Below are 20,539 nucleotides of genomic sequence, written 5' to 3'. Positions count from 1 at the left end.
AGGAAGTAGAACTGAGAGAACTTGGAGAAGACAGGTGAGGACAGGTGAGAAAAAAAAGAAATCAAGGGTAAGTCCTACATTTTTCACTTGATGTACTGACTGGAGAGTGATGTAGTTTAGTGAGATGGGACAGCCTATGGAAATGTTGGTTTGGAGGGGGTCAAGTCAAGAGCAGAATTTTAGAGCTGGAAGAGATCTCATGGATCATTTAGTTCAACTACTTTATTCTAGAGAAGTAAAGTGACTCAAACTTGTTAATGCGACTTGCCAAAAATCACAAAGTACCAGTACATTCTGGAAGAGCCACTGCCTCGGTTTACCAAGAGTTCTTAATCTTTTTGTGTCATAAGCCCCTTTAGTAGTCTAATCAAACTTGGAATCAAAATAACGTTTTAGTTTTTTAAGAAATTTCTTAAGTATGGGATTACAAAAAAACCAATTGTATTGAAATACAGTTATCAAAACAGTAAAAGAAAATGTGATTTGGTAACACTATATGTGCTTCTTTATCAACTCATTCAATAATAAGACCTCAGAGCAGACCTAATAACTACCATAGTTTCAGAGTAACGACGTGTGGTGTAAGTAATATTTCAAGACACCTGCAACGATTTTAATGGGATATGAAAATATTTGTTATTTCTATTGACAAAAAGTTAAAAGTACTACAAATATTCCCGTCGTTTGTTTCCTACATTCATAGCTGAAGGATATGCTAACTTTCAGGAAAGGTGTAGTGGGGAAAAGTGCAATTTTTCACCTTCTAAGTTCACGGCCTCCTGAATTCTATCCAGGAACACCTAATTTGTAGACCCCAAGTTAAGAGCCTTTGGTTAAATCCCTGATCATTTTCCCCCCAGATTAACATAATAGCCTTGGGACTGATCACCCTGCCTCCAGTATTTCCTCAAATCCATCGCTCATCCTGATGAAGGATCACAAAGGCCCATCTAACAATACTCCCCTGCTTAAAGTCCTTGGAAGGGTTCCTCATAGCCTATAGATAGTATGGCACTGACAGACATACACTCCAGGCTCCGCTTCTCTAATACAGTATTTCTACTTGATTTCCAGCATTGCACTGAACTTTCAAGACTCCTTGCCTGTGTTCTCTTCTCTCTTTTCTACTAGTATAAGACCCTACCAAAGTATCATCTTTCGAAGCATCTGAGTCCTTTCCCCCAAACAGAGCAATCTCTCCCTTTCCTATGAACTTCTTCAAAATCAATAAACGTTTTTGCCTGGCACATTACCCTGGGCCGTGGTTATCTGCAAATATTCTTTTTCCCATACATGACAGTACGCTTCTCCCAAATTCAGTGTTAAAAGGTGGTCTTGAATATTTGTGCTGGATTTTTACTAATCTAAAAATAATATCTCATATCCCCATCACAGTGTTCAGCTTATAAAGGGATTTCATACACCTTGTTTAATTCTCTTAATAATCCTATGAAGACAAGCAGTCTAAAGGATTACCTTAATAACCCTATAAAAACAAGTAGCCTGGCTCTTTGGTGGGGCTAATGGCGGACTCCAGGAGGGCTCATGCCAACGAGTACTTCCCAGAACTTCTGCTGCCAGGGTCCTTGTCCCCGCAGTGAGACACAGCCACCCCCCGCCTCTGCAGGAGATCCTCCAACACTAGCAGGTGCAAAGACCTCCTGCCCCCTTCTTCAGACAGCAATGGAATCACACAGACTGAAAGTGAGGGGATGGAAAAAGATATTCCATGCAAATGGAAATCAAAAGGAAGCTGGAGTAGCAATTCTCATATCAGAAAAAATAGACTTTAAAATAAAGACTATTACAAGAGATGAAGAAGGACACTACATAATGATCAAGGGATCAATGCAAGAAGATATAACAATTGTAAATATTTATGCACGCAACATAGGAGCACCTCAATACATAAGGCAAATGGTAACAGCCATAAAAGGGGAAATCAACAGTAACAAAATCATAGTAGGAGACTTTTAACACTCCACTTTCACCAATGGACAGATCATCCAAAATGAAAATAAATAAGAAAACACAAGCTTTAAATGATACATTAAACAAGATGGACTTAATTGATGTTTATAGGACATTCCATCCAAAAACAACAGAATACACTTTCTTCTCAAGGGCTCATGGAACATTCTCCATGACAGACCATATCTTGGGTCACAAATCAAGCCTTGGTAAATTTAAGAAAATTGAAATCGTATCAAGTATCTTTTCTGACCACAACACTAGCCAGGACATGGAAGCAACCTAAGTGTCCATCGACAGATGAATGGATAAAGATGTGGCACATATATACAATGGAATATTACTCAGCCATAAAAAGAAACAAGATTGAGTTATTTGTAGTGAGGTGGATGGACCTAGAGTCTGAAGTAGGTCAGAAAGAGAAAAACAAATACCATATGCTAACACATATATACAGAATCTAAAAAAAAAAAAAAAAAGGTTCTGAAGAACCTAGAGGCAGGACAGGAATAAAGACACAGACGTAGAGAATGGAATTGCGGACAAGGGGAGGGGGAAGGGTAAGCTGGGATGAAGTGAGAGAGTGGAATTGACATATATACCCTACCAAAGGTAAAACAGCTAGCTAGTGGGAAGCAGCCGCATGGCACAGGGAGATCAGCTCTGTGCTTTGTGACCACCTAGAGGGGTGGGATATGGAGGGTGGGAGGGAGACGCAAGAAGGAAGAGATATGGGGATATATGTATACCTATAGCTGATTCACTTTGTTATAAAGCAGAAACTAACACACCATTGTAAAGCAATTATACACCAATAAAGATGTTAAAAAAACAACAACAAGCAGTCTGAAGTTTTACCTTTATTTTGCAGATGAAGAAACAGAAGTCCAGTGAGGTAAACTGACTTGCTCAGGTCTAATCATTTAACGAGCTAGAGTTGGGATCATAAAACCAGGCTCCTTAGTACAGTGCTTATCGTGAACTGAAGCCAATGTGCCAGGCCCAGGACAGGTGAATAAAAAGCATGAGAGCGCTGCCTTCAAGAAACTTTTCAACATAGTACCAATATGACCCTATTAGCAACAGTTTTTTTTTTAATATAATAGTACAAGGCCATTGCTGTACACCTGAAACTAACACAACATTGTTAATCAACTATGCTCCAATATAAAATAAAAATTAAAAGAATAGTACAAGTCCTATAATAAAATTAATCATAAAGCTAAACATTCCTTAATGTTTAAAAATATAACCAGTTTTCTCTTTTTCTGTTAGAATTTTTAACATTATTCCTATTATTCTAGACCGGAGAAATGAAAGCTGCTTGTAAACACTAGTTAAATATTACACAATTAACTAGAGGTTATTACTTCCATCTCTAGAAAGAGAAACTAAAGTGATAGCTTAATATTTTAAAAGACTTCAAGAATGTACCAATTTAAAACTGTCAAATAAGAACTAAGAATTCTTGACATTATCCTGCTAATTCATATTTATTTTGATCAAGTTGCTGAAATTTTTAATGCGATTTTCACGTATTACAACATGGCTAAGTATTTTGCTTATCAATAGTTCTCTCTTGTGAAATTTGAGGCTTATAGAAAACTGGGTTTTTAAGAGGGTGCTGCATGAACAGTAAAGAACAAAATTCAACTCAGTTAAGCAAATATTTATTATTATATGTAAGGTTGGTAACGCACGATGAGATGTGTTAGACACAACTCCTGCTTTCAAGAAGCTTAAAACCTAGTAGGAAGGATGACAATCATAAACATATCTACAATTTTTAAAATATGATATTTATTATGCTTTAAATGTGATGCTTTACATATCACACACCTTAGATAAACCTTAACATAAGCAGCTGGAGCAAAAAAAGTTTTTCAAACATCCAAAATATCCTTATTTGGAATGAAAAATATATTGTATATACTACATATGATGGATATTACATAGTGGTGGAAATCTATGAACTACAGTCACAAGTAACAACAGGATAAGTCTCAAAAATAGGATGCAGTAAAGAAGGGAAGGTGTTAGGGAAGGAGAGAAGGAAGAAAGACCACAGAGTATCTGGAAGGAGTTGTGAAAGAAAGATGAAGAGCTTCTTCGAGTGATTTTTAGCAAGGGGTACATGATTTCTTAGAACCAGGAATAAAATATTTTTTTTTAAAAAAAGGAGGGTGGTAAATTATATAAAGGAATTTCAAGGTAAGGTAAGGAGAACTGAAATTCAAAGAATTAAGGATTGACAAGTATTCCACTCAAGTCCTTCCAGGGTTAGGGTGGATGGGATTGGAGCTTGATCAGAGCAGAAGTTCACAAACTTGAGAGCCCGAAAGAATGGCTCTAATTATTTAACCATATAGTTAATTTTATATCTAATTATGTTAGCTTGTTTAAAAAGATCCCTAGGCCATACCCAGAGATTCTGATTTAGTTGGTCTGGAATAGAAACTGGAACCTATTCTTTTAAGAACCATCATAGGTTTTGAACACAGGTTGCACAAACAATTTTGAGATATATACATTGGAGTCACTTTTGAAAACGTAACAGAAAGAGGATGAAAATAAACCTTTTAAATACATACTTGATGGGCCCATACTCACACAGACTGAACTAAAAGGCTGGGGATAAATTCTTAGAACGGGGACTTAAAGGCCTGTCACCTACAAATATGTAAATATAACATACATATAAACATGTACTATTTCTCCCAAAAAAATTTCAATAGGGACTTAGGAGTACCACACACTCTCACCAACAGCTAAGCAATAATACTCTATCTGACACTTTGGCAATAAGAAAGAAAATTTTTATCTGGATTTTCCTAATAATCAGTGAAACTGAAAACATTTTCTTAGTATGACATGGAAAATTTGATTAACATGTGAATGTCCACAGCCCTCCTCCTTCCACTTCCTTCTTTCTTAAAAAGGAATGACTTGCTGATACTAAGTTGACCAACATAATAAAGGCAACAAGTAAGAAATGTTGGGGGGAAGTGATCTTGTTAGCTGGGATCTGAGGAAAAAGCTTTAGAGTGTGACCTGTAAGAAGCCCCAGGGCAGTAAGAGAAATGGGGAGGAGAAAAGACCTTGCAAGAATAATCTGGTTTATGAATTAAATTCCCTTTAATGCTCTTTGAAGAAAAAATGGAACTCCTTTTTAATAACTTTTGGGATTGAACGATGCTTCTTGAACAAGACCCAGTTCTGAATTTGGACCAAGTGTATTCGTAAATCAGTTAGGATTACAGTTTCTCCTGGCCATTTGCACCACTTTTATAAATTATGTGTTGATATTTGTGCATTTTTTTTCTACCAAGATTTTTTTTTCATTAATAAGCTTCATTTTCTAGAGCAGTTTTCGGTTCACAAAAATTGAGGGGAGGGGCTTCCCTGGTGGCGCAGTGGTTGAGAGTCCGCCTGCCGATGCAGGGGACACAGGTTCATGCCCCAGTCCAGGAAGATCCCACATGCCGCGGAGCGGCTGGGCCCATGAGCACTGGCCGCTGAGCCTGTGCTCCGCAACGGGAGAGGCCACAACAGTGAGAGGCCTGCGTACAGCAAAAAAAAAAAAAAATTGAAGGTAAAGGACAAAGAGTTCCCATATACCTTCTGTCCCCACACACATAACAACCTCCCCACTATTAACATCCCCACCAGAGCGTTACATTTGTTAGAACTGATGAACCTACATTGACGTATCATTATCACCCAAAGTCCACAGACTACATTAGAATCCACTCTATTGTATATTGTATAGATTTGGACAAAAGTATAACGACATATTTATACCACTGTAACAACATACAGAATAGTTTCACTGCCCTAAAAATCCTCTGTCCTCTGCCTATTCATCATCAATTAAAAGCTTTTAATTTTAATTAAGTTCAGCTTATCAATTATTTATTTCATGGATAATGCCTTTGGTGTTATACCTAAAAAAATCATTGCCATATTCAAAGCCACTTAAGTTTTCCCCTATGTTATCTTCTAGAAGTTTCAGAGTTTTGCATTTTACATTTAGGTCTATGATACACTTTCAGTTAATTTTTATGGAAGGCCATAAGGTCTATGTCTAGATCCATCTTTGCACGTGGATGTCCAGTTGTACCAGCACTACTCGTTGACAAGAATATCTCTGCTCCAATGTATTCCCTTTGCTTCTTTGTGTCAAAGTTCAGTTGACTATATTTGTATGCTTTTATTTCTGGGCTCTCTATTCTATTCCACTGATGTACTTGTCTATTCTTTCACCAATACCATACTGTCTTGATTAATGTAGCTTTATAGCAAGTCTTAAAGTCGGGTAGTGTCAGTTCTGACTTTATTTTTCTTCAATACTGAGTTGACTACTGAGTCTTTTGCCTCAGCATACAAACTTTAGAATCAGTTTGTCAATATCTACAAAATTATCTGCTGGAATTTTGATTTGGATTGCACTGAACCTACAGACCAAGTTGGGAAGAACTGACATCTTGACACTATTGAGTCTTCCTAACCATGAGCATGGAATATCTCTCCACTTAGTCTTTGATTTCGTTCAGAGTTTTGGGGTTTTGTTATTGTTTCTGTTTTTTTGCCACCCTGTGGGGCTTGCAGGATCTTAGTTCCCTGACCAGGGATTGAACCCAGGCCCCCAGCAGTGGAAGTGCAGAGTCCTAACCACTGGACCACCAGGGAATTAATCAGAGTTATATTGTTTTCCTCAAATACATCTTAATTTTGTTAGGTTTATACCTAAGTTTTTCATCTGGGGGACACTAAAGTAAATGATATTGTGCTTTCAATTTCAAATTCTACTTGTTCACAGATAGCATATAGGAAAGCAATTAACTTTTTTATATTAATGTTGTATCCTGCAACTTTGCTATCATCACTTATAATCCAAGAATCTTTTTGTCAATTACTCCTGATGTTTTACACAATCATGTAGAAATAACACTGCAAACAAAGACAGTTTTATTTCTTCCCATTCAGTATAATTTTTTCCCTTTTCTTATCTTATTGCATTAAGTTGGACTTCCAGTATGATGCTGAAAAGCAATGGTTAGAAGGGACACTCCTTTTTTATCCTTTCTTAGAATTTCTACCTCTCTGCTTATGCTGTCCATCTATGCTTGCATGTTGTCTAGTTTCTCCATTAAAACCCTTAGTATATTAATCATAGTTCTTCTTTAAATTCCTGGTCTGATAATTCCAACATTCCTTCCACATCTGACTCTGGTTCTGATGACTGCTCAGTCGCTTCAAATGGATTTTTTGCCTTTTAGATGCCTTGTAATTTTTTGTTGAAAGACAGACATGAAGCACTGGGTAAAAGGAACTGTGGTAAAGTAGTGGTATGGTGGGGAAGGGGGAGCATTCTATAGTCCTATGATTAGGTCTCAGTCTTCCAGTGACTCTAAACCTCTGGGCTGTAAACTTCACCAATGCTTCTCAGTCCCCACCTCCCTTAGATGGGACAGGATGGCTGGAGGGGGCAGGAGTTATGTATTTCCCTTCCCCTACATGTATGGCTAGAGGGGCTCAAATTGAGTTTTTCCCTCCTCCCCTCCCCCCCGCCCCGGTGGAAGACTAGAGCTGGCTGGTGTGGGGTATTTCCCTTCCGCCAGTTAGGTTAGGCTCTGGTGAAAGAGCTTCTCCCGAGGGCATACTTTGTTAAGAAGAGCACATGCACTGGTATATTTCAAAATGGTTTCTTTTTCGTTTCCCTGCTTCCAGCAGGGGGAATTTTTCTTCAATACTAACTGTGAAGATCGGGTAGAGCTCCTATGACTGGATTCTCTTGCAGTTTTTAACTCTCAGAGTTGTCCACCCTGAGCCTCCAGATTCAATTACAGTTTAGGTTTTCCTACCCTGGCACTGGTTCTTGCAGAGGTTTCCACTCCAGTGAGTTGTGATTCTCCATATCTGCCTGTTTCTCAAATTTGGGAGACAGCAGTTTATCCTATGACCTATGACCTTACTTCTCTGAAGCATCTAAGAAGAATTGTTGATTTTTTAGTTTGTTCAGCTTTTTACTTGTTGTTAGAGTTGCAACTCCTAAGCTGCTTCTTACATCCCCGACTGGAAACCAGAGATTCTGAATTTTGAGACACATTTTTAATTAATGCTTTTTTTAATGAGTGCTTTGTATATTAAGAATATTAACCTTTGTTGGGTTTTACGAATGTTTTTCCCCAATTTGTCATTTGTCTTGAAATCTTATTTATACTGTTTTTTGAAGGCATAGGGTTTTTAAATTCTTACGCAATCAAGTCTATGAAATTTGCCTTTTTGGCTTCTGATTTTATGGCATGCTTTGAGAGGGCTTTCCATTATTATCATGATTTTATTACCTTCACGTTTTCTTTTTATACTTTCATGGTACTTTTAGTTTTTACATTTACAGTTCTTATCCATCCAGAACTACTTTTTCTTCAGATTTTATTAAATGGCTACCTGGCTACCATAAAATCATTTACTAAATAAATCTATCATGTTCCAACTGATGTAATATTCTACCTTTATCTTAGACTAAATACCTATATACAATTGGGTCTCGTTCTAGACTTTACTCTTGGCCAAAAAACAAAACAAAACAAAACCTGGCAACAGAGATACGCCTCTAAAGGAACTGGATAGCTGGAGACAGGTGATAGAAGAAGACTAACAGACTAACTTTTCATTGTTCACCCTTTTGAATTTTATTCCGGGTGCTTTCAACTACCACTCAAAAACATCAACAAAAATTGTTTAAAGTTCTGCTTACTAGACATAACAGAATTATCAAATGTTTCAGCTCTCTGTAAATGACATCATAACAACCCCCATATGCACCTGAATAATACCCGAAATCATAGATCTACCTTGATTTCAAAACTGGGAACTATGATTTAAATGAATAGTACAAGTGCCTCAAATATGTCTAAATCCATAATCATTGTAAGCAAAGCTGCTACCTCAAATGTATAAGAACCTCAGATATGTGTTCCCTAGATCCAGCCATCACAGACATATTTTGCTTTCTTCATGGAATGTTAGCTAATAACTATCAAATACTTAATTCACAATCTAATCTTTCACCTAGGGGCAGGACAGGAATAAAGACCCAGATGTAGAGAATGGACTTGAGGACACGGGGAGGGGGAAGGGTAGGCTGGGACAAAGTGAGAGAGTGGCATGGACTTACATATACTACTAAATGTAAAATGGATAGCTAGTGGGAAGCAGCCGCATGGCACAGGGAGATCAACTCCGTGCTTTGTGACCACCTAGAGGCGTGGGATAGGGAGGGTGGGAGGGAGACGCAAGAGGGAGGAGATACGAGGATATATGTATATGTATAGCTGATGTTATACAGCAGAAACTGACACACCACTGTAAAGCAATTATACTCCAACAAAGATGTTAAAAAAAAAAAAGAATCTAATCTTTCTATTCTAATGCAATCCAATTACTTTATTTTCAATATTATTTCTTATAATTTGATTTCAATGTCATCTGCCAAATTTGACCTCTGTTGTAACCATAATACCATAAAGCAAACTGGCTAAGACAAAAAACATTCATCTGGCAGCAGATGGAAAAACAACAGGTTTTGTCTTTTAAGTCATTCTCTTTAAGATCCTCTCCCTCACACTATTTTCTAAACAACTATGAAAGGTAGACTCATTTAGTCATTTTAGCCTTTCTATAAATAAAAATATTTTCAAGCACTTGAAAATACTCCTCCAACAGAAACGTGCAGGTGACCTAGTATTTAGTTTCAATAGCATACTCATTAATTATATAGATTAGATACTATCTCTGTACCCTGTAATTCTCTCACTATCTGCTCTCCTAGATACTTTCCCACTCTCTTTTTTTTCCTAATAAATAAACTCCTTTAACATGTAGAAGACACATAATCCACATATCTCCCAGGAACTCTAAGTGAAAATGCAGAAGAGAAACCAATTCTTTTTAATAGTCTAATTACCCTTAGTTTTTAAAACTCCTTGCATTGGATCATCATAACATTATCATCCCCATTTAACAGGAAACAGATCGACCTGCCACATATCACATTACTGGCAATTAAAATAGGTCTCCTGATGTCCTTTCCCCTAAATATGCTGCATCCCACCATGATTAAACTCAATACCCAAAGAAAAGTCTTGGTAGAATACAATGACGGAAGTGCTCAAATGAATACTAGTAATATGTTTTTTAAAAATCAATTAAGTTTAGTATTTAAAGAAACAATTTTCCATCTTGTAAACAAGAAATGATCTCAAGTACACCAAAAGAGACCACGCTTTAAAAGGCAGCAGGTAATGTATTTCCTTTTCTCCCACTGTCTCCAGAGCCTTGTCTTACACCATGAAGCACTTACCTAATGGCCACGTACTACTAAATCTCAACTATACACCCACTACTAAAATCTGGGTACTTCCCATGTGAGACTTCTCCTCAGATGAAATTACTCTTTGTTTAGGCTAAGAGTTCTCAACCGTATCAGGCTTGATGTCCCCCTTTCATAAAATATTTTCTATCTTCTGCTTTATCACCCTGAAATGAAATTTAAAACAATCTCCCTACAGACTTCAAACAAACCCACGTATCCTAAATAAAATATGAATGGAAAAGCGAAATGAAAATCATTTAAAATAAGATAATATGTATTTCAATATATTAATCTTGAAACAAAACTGAACTAGAAGACATACAAGAGTAATTAGTAGCTAACCATGACAGCTATGAATGCAAAGTAGTTTGTGATGCAATTCTCCAAAACTGTAAACAACTCTTGATTAAGTTGTGAACGAAACAAATCTTTCTTTCGCACAGCAGTTGCATGGAAACAGACACTGGAAAATTCAGTCTCAGTTAAAACCATGGTTTATATGTAAAATGGAGGTTCCAGGTTCATATAATTACACGTATTACACAAATGTCAGGCAGGATATTCCTAAACCTTGCAGGACATGGGAACATTCTTTGTCCAGGACAGCCCATGCATTTACAAAGAGTATATATATATATATATATATATATATATATAGCATCCCTGGCCCCCACCCATCAAATGCTAGTGGTTAGCCCCAATCACTCCAACAACCCCCCAAAAATGCCTCCCAACTTCCTCCTAGAGGGAACCCCCATCTGGACCCACTGCCTTAAACACAATTCAACTATCACAGTATAATGTAAAGAGCACTCGGGAAGCGTGGATTAGAGTTCCAGTTCTATCACCTATGCGTTATTTGGCCATTCAGTGAGCTCTCTGAACCTCAGTTTCCAGTGTACAAAACGGGAATAAACACTACCTAGGCTCTGAGTTGTAAAAGGTTGACTCCACAAATTGTCTGTAGCACAGGGTAGGTGGTTTCCAACACACGGCATATTGACATGTGAAGAAGGGGGCTGTTGCAGATTGAGAGCAGCAAAAAGTGACATGAATGTGGAGGAGGTTGAAGATATAACAAGCATACAGGATGAAATTTAACACACAGCAGCCTACAGACATTTCAGAGAGCAGTGAGCAGTCCTATATATCTCAACAACCCCTGAAAGCATTAGTGTATTGTGATGCAGTGAAATAATATTCAGAATGATGACCCCTCCAAAATAAGAAGGCAAGAAAGACAGCTTTAAGAGACTTCCACTGTTCAAGGCTGAAATTTCATAAAGTTTTCATACTTAAGAGAGTGACTGTACTAAAAAACATTATTCAAACTTTTACTGGGCAATTACCCTATTCTAGACACTAGGAAAACACAAATAACTAATATACCATACCTGTCCTTAAACATTTTACCATCCAGTAGATTAGGCATAGGTAAAACATAACCATTATATAAAGCAGAATGACACAGGTATTAAATAGATATTCAAGTAATAAATTCTGGGGACCTAGAGAAAATTATGAATAACTATGAAAATCAAGGACATCTTCATGGCAGAGCACACTGAAAAACTCTGACAGGTAGAGAATGGGACGCAAATCATTAAATAAAAAATGAAGTCTGGGCATAGGCACTGAGGGTGAAAATACAGCTTGGTTCAGAGAAAAATGGTAGGGAAAGGGTACTTTAGAGGTTGGGAGGGCAGTAAAAATTAAGGCTGTAAAAAACATTTCAGGACCTGTTTACGGAGGAATCTGAATGCCATTCAAGTAACTTTGAGTTTTACTGGGCAAGAGAATTTTCCAGAAAACTGGTGCTTATGTGGCACATGTGATCCCCAAATAATGTTGAATAATGGCCAAAAATAAGATTCTGAACAAATGCAAATTTTCATTAGTGAGATCCCTGAAATTAAAATATACTTTCTAAATATGGGTAAATAAGCAAAAGAACCTAACCCAAAAGCAGAAAGCAGTTTCTGATTTCATTCCTTAAATAATGAAAATATTATTAAATGTATTGAATCTGGGACCTTAAAAGAATTCAAGACAATCTTATATTTGCTTTTGATTTTCTCCCAAGCAAGTGGGAGAACTTTCTAAACATGTATTTAGCATGCTTTATGTCATCCCTGGAAGGCAGGAGGTAAGCTGTAGTATTATCAGCCTCTTTTTACTATGGGGAAACTGAGGAACAAAAAGAATAAATTAGAGTATGGTCACAAAATAAGTTGTTATATTTCCTGGGGCTTTCAACTTTCAATTAAAGGCTTAAAGCGCCCATTTCATCCTTTATTCTTCGTACCATCTGAATACTAGAATTATCTTTTATCATCGTCTTAACAGAAAAAAAAATAAGATGATAATTAAACTTCAAGATCACTTTCTCGACTTGGTACTGCCACCAAAAAAAATCAGATTTTAAATTCTGTCTCCTTAAATTATCATACCTGAAAGAGCTGTAAGGTGTAAGCAGTAATCCAACCTCCCCAAAAATAGACAGCTGTAAATAGCATGACAGGTCAGGAATCCTAGGCCCAACTTTTACTTTGAGTATCTAGCAGGTCAGAGGTGTGTTTGTAAAACAGGCTTTGCAGATGTTGTGATGGAAAGTTGCCTTAAGAGGCCCAGAATAGTGGTATCTATACACCCACTACTGCAAACTTGAAATCCAATGCTTTCCTCCTTCTGCCCCTCCCTGCACTGCACCACGCACCAGAAGACTCCTGATACACACAGGCCTGTGCAAAGATCCTCCCGACGTTTGCCTTAAAATGCGGTACTTTGAGGACGTCCAGGGCCTCAGTGAACAGTGAGAACACCGGATGTGGCTAAACACATCTCAAAATCTCTCCTCTCCAGAATCTAGGGCCTGGTCTAGAGGATTCTATCGGACACAGAGTTGCTGCTACTATTTTGCTTTTCACACAGGCACTCACAACCCCTATCCACACGTCCCCTTCCTCAGCCTCCGCCTCCCACCCCCCCCCATGCCCCCCACCACGCCCCCCCCCCCGCCACGCCAGGTGGACTTCCCAGGGACAGAAGGGGCAGGAAGAGGGAAGTGAGAGCCCAGATATCCGAGCCACAACGCCATCCGGCGCGGGCCGGGGTCCCGCCAGCCCAGCCCCCGGAGCCCGGCAACCCAGACCTGGCCTCGGCCAACGCGCCGCCGCCGCCGCCGCCTATCAGCGGAGCGCAGGGGCGGGGCTGGCTGGCTCGGCGGCGGCTCCGCCGGCGGGCGGGGACGGGCGGGGGACCGACCGCAGCGCAGCTCGGGCCGCCGCGCGCAGACACGGGGCCCAGCTCCCGAGGGCGCCAGCGCGGCCCCGGGGAGCGCGAGGAGCCGGCGAGCGCGCGGCCTGCCGTTGGCGGCCTGGTCCGCCACGCTTGGCGCCCACCCGCCCCCGAGGTGGGGTCCAAGCCCCCGGGAAGATGGTGTCCTGGATCATCTCCAGAGCCGTGGTGTAAGTGCCGCTCACTGCGCCCCCGAACCCCCCACGCGAGGCCCGGGGGAAGGGTGGGGGGGGCTAGGAGCCAGGAGGAGAAGGCAAGGCCGGGGCCTGGGCGGGGTGGGCTGGCCTGGCCTCGGGCCTGCCCGGGGTCTGGGAGCCCTCGGCCTCCTCACCCTAGTCCACGTCGCTGCGGGGCTCCCTGCGTCGGCGGAGGGCCCGGCGGCTGCGGCGCGGCCGGGCTGCGTGCAGCTCGTCTGCCCTGCTCCCCGGCGCTGGGTGGGCAGGCGCGCAGGGCAGGCGGCGCGCGCTCCCCGCTCCCGCTCCCCGCGCTGCGCGGCACCGCCCTGCGGGCCCGGGAGCGGCGCGCCTGGCGGCGGCGCCCTGCGCAAGCTCCTCAGAAACTGAGCGCGGGAGGCTCCGCGATCCTCCTGAGGATGCCGTGGCAGCGCCGAGCCTTTGTATCGTGCGTTGCGGGTCTCCCAGCGTGGCTGATCACGTGTGGTAGGAGGAGAGATTTGTCTAAAAATCCGAGACCGCTCCCAGCTCAGATCCTTGGGAAGGGTCTCAGGTGCCTCGAGGTTTACAGCTTATCGAGAAAGGAGCTCATTATTGAATGGTGACACTCGCCTGTTCGTCCAGACCCCAGAATTTGGCCCTATCTTAGTGGAAATATTTGCAAAGGGATTGAGAGGCTGCAGGTGCCTGTTGCCTTTGTTCAAATTATCGGTTCATTGTGTTTTTACCAACAAGTGCTACAGGCCCGTAAGAAAAAAATTAGTTGAGTGGTGGTGTTTACTCTGTAAAGGTATTTGTTGGGTTTCAATTTAATTTCCTCCCATCCTCCCTGACTTAACCTCCTCCTCGAAAACAAAAGTCACGAAGTAAACAATGACGTAGTTACAGCCAGGGGCCCGTGGATTCATTAATCATGATGTCTGTAGGAGTAGTATTATCTCTGTACCTTTATGAAATGTTTTTATGAGGTGGTAGGCTTCTCTGATTAGCTTTATAATGTGGGAAAAGTAGCATTACCAGATTTTTAATTTATTTCTCAATGGAGAAAAGGAGCTAATTTTTCTGTTGGGTTTTTTGGTTTTTTTGTGTGTTTTTTGGAGAGTGAATTAATCGCTTAGTAGCCCTGTTTAACCTGATTTACAGTAGTATTCAAAATGTGTTATTTGATTGTCTTAATCAGTTTTTTCTTCCTCGGTATAGTTTTTAGCTTTAAAGCTTCAGAGTGTCCCATGTTCATCTGTACAAAACTAAAACTCAAAAAATGAAAGCATAGCAAAGATGTCTTAAGTTGTTTTGTTTTTTTTTTAGCCTTTTGGGGCCTTCTTTGAGCCTACATTTTCATCACACAGACATACCTTTCCAGACCTAGAAGATGTCTATCAATTGTTGTGTCAGCACCTAGGAAATCAAGTATCCCATTAAGACATTTTTTTTTTTATTCTCTGGGTTCCTTTAACCAGTTCTTTAACTGACAGAAAATTGTGAAGCACTTTTAGTTTTCATTACTGAAAATCAGATTTTTGATTTTGATCATTAACTATGAGTATGAGTGTCTTTTCTAGGTGCTATCTAGAACACAGAGGTTATTAACACATAACTGATCTTAATGGAACTGCCAGTTGGAATACACCGATACCTGCAGTACAGGTCAAGTCTTCTAAGAGTTACACCCAGAGCTATAGAGTTTAGACAAGGAAGGGAATATATCTGGTTGGAGAATCAGAAAAAGCAAGGGAGATTACATTTGAGATGGGCCTTAAAGGACAGACCGAAATTGGACAGCCAGAGATGAAAATGGAGAGGATTCCAGATAAAGGGATCACTGTGAGCCAAAGAACAGAGGAGGGAAAGCCCAGATTAGTTACCTAGGACTTAAGAGACTGAGGAGAGAGAAAGCTGGAAAGGTAGGCTGGGGCCTGTTTTCAAGGAATTTCATGAAGAATTGATAGCTATTATTAGGCAGCAATGGCCTTGCTTTAGAAGATTCTCTCCCTGTGTGAGATGGTTGTGAATGGAGAGACTCTGAAAATGGGGAGACCGCTTAAGGGGTTCCCTAACTGGAGAGAGAGGATTAAAACCCGCAATGCTAGAACCTACAGAATTGAAAGTGTGAGGAAAAGGAAAGGGAGCAAAATAGTGAGGGAGAAAAGGTCATGGGAAGGTGTTTATCAGGTGTCTGGAAATGTATTTCATGAGCCCTTGAACAACTAGCATATTAAAAAAGAGCACTTGGGGCTTCCCTGGTGGCGCAGTGGTTGAGAGTCCGCCTGCCGATACAGGGGACACGAGTTCGTGGCCCAGTCCGGGAAGATCCCATATGCCGCGGAGCGGCTGGGCCTGTGAGCCATGGCCGCTGAGCCTGCGTGTCCTGAGCCTGTGCTCCACAAAGGGAGAGGCCACAACAGTGAGAGGACCGCGTACCGCAAAAAAAAAAAAAAAAAAAAGCACACTTGTCAGGGAATATAACCATCATTATATTTTGCCCCTACTCTCTAAGCACTGAATGTTTTCTACTCCCTTGATCACCCATAACAGCACAAAGGATCAACCCCCAGGGTTTACACAAACTTGGAAACCTTTTTCACACCAGCAGATAGATTAACTACATTCTTTCTAATCTACTGGAACAGCCAGCTAATCCTCAGACTGAAGAAAGATCAGACAGTTCTCTCAACATGAACCTCTGGTGGCATGTGCGGGGAACATAAGGACCCTCTTTAACCAGAGCTCCCTGTGTGCATGAGCACTTTCTCCCCAAGCCCTGTGGCAGACCATTTCTGGGAAGAGCAGTGACTTGGTTATCAGACCTGGATGCCAGTTAATAACTGCATGGTCCTGGGCAACATACTAAACCTGAGCTTCATTGTTCTTGTCTTAAAATGGTTATAATATTTACCTCCTTGAAACTGTTGTAAAGATTAAATTAGTTTAACTAAAGCACACCAAATGTGGTGCTTGGCATTTGTTGTGCCCTTAAAACGTAATATGTACATAGATTTTTTTTTTTTTTTTAACAAGGAAGAGGAGTAAGATGGTATAGCAAGAAGTATCATTGGACTATGATTCTCATTATTGTTATCATTGAGAACCTGGAATTTAGAACTAGCTTTGGTTGTATTAACCAGCTGAATGACCTTGAGTCAACCTGTCACTGATAGTAGACCTCCGTTTCTTACTCTGTAGAGGTAGAGGGATCTGGTAATCTCCAAAATCTTTTTCTTTTTAAGATTTTTTTGACGTGGACAATTTTTAAAGTTTTTATTGAATTTGTTACAATATTGCTTATGTTTTATGTTTTGGTTTTCTGGCTGCGATCGAACCCGCATCCCTGCATCGGAAGGCCAAGTCTTAACCACTGGACTGCCAGTGAAGACCCTCCAACCTCTTTTGTACAGCTGTAGCATTCTGTGATGCTATGAGAGGATTTTCATTTTTTTTCCAGTCTGTTTAAAATCAACTTACCTTAATTTTACAGGCAAAATGGAAAGGTTAGTTAGCAATTATTAAGGGATAGTAATCTGAGACTACCAAATGATAGTATATGTGATACAATATGTGATACCCATAACCTTACCTTTTAAAACATGATTCTTAGAAGTTGAGGGAAACCCCATTTTCTACCTTTTCTTAATTTGTGTATACAGCCTAGATTGTGGTGAAGATCAGGACTAAAGACTGATTGCCTGAATTCAAATATCAGCTCTGCCATTTAGTATTGGCTGTAGCCTACCCCATAAGATTAAATGTGCTCGCATACAATAATGTCCATTCTCCATCATCAGGTAGATGGTAAGTATTCAGTAACTGTTAGTAGTTGTTATTAGAACAAGGAAGAACGTATTTCACTCTAGTCCCAGCATACTGAATGTTTAAACTATTTTCAATTTACATTTTTCTTTCTGTCTCTTTGTGTAGGTGACATACTTGTAATTAAGAGTATAGTAAAATATTTTTTACACTGCCATTAATTGTTATATGGTAAGCATCGTCTGTGTTGCTCTGAAATCTTATATCTTCTATTTGATCAGGGCAGTATTCATAATTTTCATAGCCATTCTTCTATGTTTTAATTTTCCTTTTAGATCATTTCTAATATCTCATTATCATAGGTAATGCTACAATGTAATTATAGTGCTGCAATGGACATCATTCATATATACTTTTTAGTATTTCCTTAGGATAATATCCAAGAGGACTATTTCTGAGTCAAAGGCTATAAATATTTTTATGACCATTGATACCGATTTCCACATTGCTGTCCAGAAGGATATTAGTATTTTTCACTGCCACCAACAATGTGTGAGTACTGTCTTTATGACAGTGTAGCCAGACTAGGAGGCTTTAATCTTTTTTATACTTTCCTAATGAATATAACAGATTTCACTGTTTTCTTTTGCATTTTGTTTCTTATTTGCCAGGTTTAATATTTGTTCTAATATTTATTATATCACATATTGTGCAAATAATCTTTATGCACTTTACCCATTTATCTCTTGGTTAGCTAATAATTTACTTGTTTGTCTGAGCTCCTTACATAATAAAGAAATTAACCTTAAATCCTATTTGATGCAAGTATGTTTCTCAATCTAACCGTACTTCTCTTTAGATATTTTACTTATATAGAGAGTTTACAGTTTAAACACAGTTCACAGTTCAACTTGTTCATTTTTTACTTTGTGATTTCTTTTTCACTTCTAAAGTATTTACTCCAGATATTTGATTAGCACTACTTTCTCATACAGAATTAGATAAATTTGGAGAATTCCTTTTAAATTCCATAAATCTGCATTTCCCTTTTTACACCTTAAACACATTTTAATTTTCCTTTTACCATAATTTTATTATCTGGCAGTACTAGTAAAACCTAAGTCTTCTTTCTTTAATTGATCCTCTTCCATTATAGTTAATGGGTATCTTTAGAGTCTAAATTAACATACCTAAAAAACCATACTCCAGCAGTTTTCCCCTTTCTTTCCAACTTCATCTGTTTTCCCTCTCTGCTAGATCTTTCTTGTCAGCATGCAAACATGCTATTATTGCTCCCATCTTTTTTTTTTTTTTTTTTTTATTGCGCGGGCCTCTCACTGTTGTGGCCTCTCCCGTTGCGGAGCACAGGCTCCGGAGGCGCAGGCTCAGCGGCCATGGCTCACGGGCCCAGCCGCTCTGCGGCATGTGGGATCTTCCCAGACCAGGGCACGAACCCGTGTCCCCTGCATCGGCAGGCAGACTCTCAAGCACGTGACACCAGGGAAGCCCCTATTGCTCCCATCTTAAAAAAAAACAAAAAAAACCCTCTTTCAGCCTACTATACTTTTCATCTCATTTACCCATTTCTCTCCCTCTCTTTAAAGCAAAAAACTCCTCAAAAGAATAGTCTATACACAGTTTCTCCACTTCCTCTCCTTTGGGTCACTCTCGAACCCCTACCGTTTGGGCTTTGCCACCAACCACTCCACTAAAATTACCTTTCTGTAACTCAGCAGTGACCTCCACGTGGCCAAACTGGCCCTCATCTGACTTAGCAGCAGCTTTTCATACAATTGCTCATTCTCTCCTTGTAGTACTGTCTTCACTTGGATTCCCAGAAACCTTGCTTTTTTTGTTTTCTTTGTAACTCACTGGCCACTCCCTGCCCAGTCTCCCTTGCCACACTCCTCCACATGCCCTGAATTACTGAAGTTGATGTGTCCAGGGGCTCAGTTCTTAAACCTTTTTTCTCTTCTATCTACACACCTATGAGGACTCTTGCTAATTTATATCTGCAACCCAGACCTCTGCTGAACTCATGATCATATACATTTTTAAATGCTTACTTAACTCTACTTGGAAACATCTAGAAGTCATCTTGAACTTAAGATATCCAAAACTGAACTCCTGAATTTCCTTTTTGATCTGACTTTGGCAGCCTGCCCCAGCTCAATTAATGACAACTCAGTCCTTCAGTAGTTCAAGCCAAAAACCTTGGCATCATCCTTGATTCTTCTTTTTCTCTTGTTCCCTGCATTAAATACTACAGTAAATCTTGTTGACTCTACCTTCAAAATATACCCAGCATCCACGCAGTTCTCACCACCTTTACTTATGTTACCTTAGTCCAAGCCAGCAATCATCTCTGAAATGTATTGTTACATTTTGTATTGTTACAAAAGCAACCTGTTTCTACACTTCGTGTATGTGTTGGTTAAGATTATGACAGGATTAATGAAAAAGATCTTGAGTAATTTTTAAATCCTTGGGAACTTTGAATGCAGTCACAATTTACTAGTGATATTTTTCTTCCTTCATATGTGCTTTAAATATTTTTAAATGGTTGTAAAATCTCAATGATGGCTAAAATAGTTTCTTTCAATTAGGTTAAGGTAGATTTTAACTTTATTTACCAGTTTTGATGAGCTCCATCATGTAAATGTTCATGAGTTGTGTCTAGGAATAGGATACTTGCTGCTCTTAGACCATGGGAAATAAGGAAAATAGGAGCCATGATTTTTTCAAGGAAATTGGACAAGTTAAAAATCTTAAACATGTAATTTGTTGTGAAGGTCCTGAAAGAGGTCATTTTTGCTTAAGACAGAAAACACATCCTAAACTATTGGGTCTTGTTTTCATTGCATAGGCCAGAACTTCCAACAAGATTCCTTTATTAGCCTTCATTTCAGAAACAATTTGCTTTTGTCCATTTTTTGTCACTGCTGCTATATTAGCTATTTCTTTTTCCACTAGA

General features: G+C 39.6%; 2 protein-coding genes across 2 annotated transcripts in view; one reads left to right on the top strand and one right to left on the bottom strand.

Moving 5' to 3' along the window:
* The window catches only part of JMJD1C (jumonji domain containing 1C), a 308,561-nt gene extending 294,467 nt beyond the window's left edge, over positions 1–14,094 (bottom strand). The window contains exon 1 of the mRNA XM_079900215.1: positions 13,977–14,094. The gene's annotated coding sequence lies outside the window, so the exon portion shown is untranslated. The remainder of the gene's footprint in view (positions 1–13,976) is intronic.
* The window catches only part of REEP3 (receptor accessory protein 3), a 100,744-nt gene continuing 93,787 nt past the window's right edge, over positions 13,583–20,539 (top strand). The window contains exon 1 of the mRNA XM_079900225.1: positions 13,583–13,815. Within this exon, the coding sequence (XP_079756351.1) occupies positions 13,784–13,815 (32 nt within the window). The 5' untranslated portion in view covers positions 13,583–13,783. The remainder of the gene's footprint in view (positions 13,816–20,539) is intronic.

Source organism: Stenella coeruleoalba (genome assembly GCF_951394435.1).
Source record: "Stenella coeruleoalba genome assembly, chromosome: 16".
Lineage (NCBI taxonomy): Eukaryota > Metazoa > Chordata > Mammalia > Artiodactyla > Delphinidae > Stenella > Stenella coeruleoalba.
This window is presented reverse-complemented; position numbering and strand designations above follow the sequence as displayed.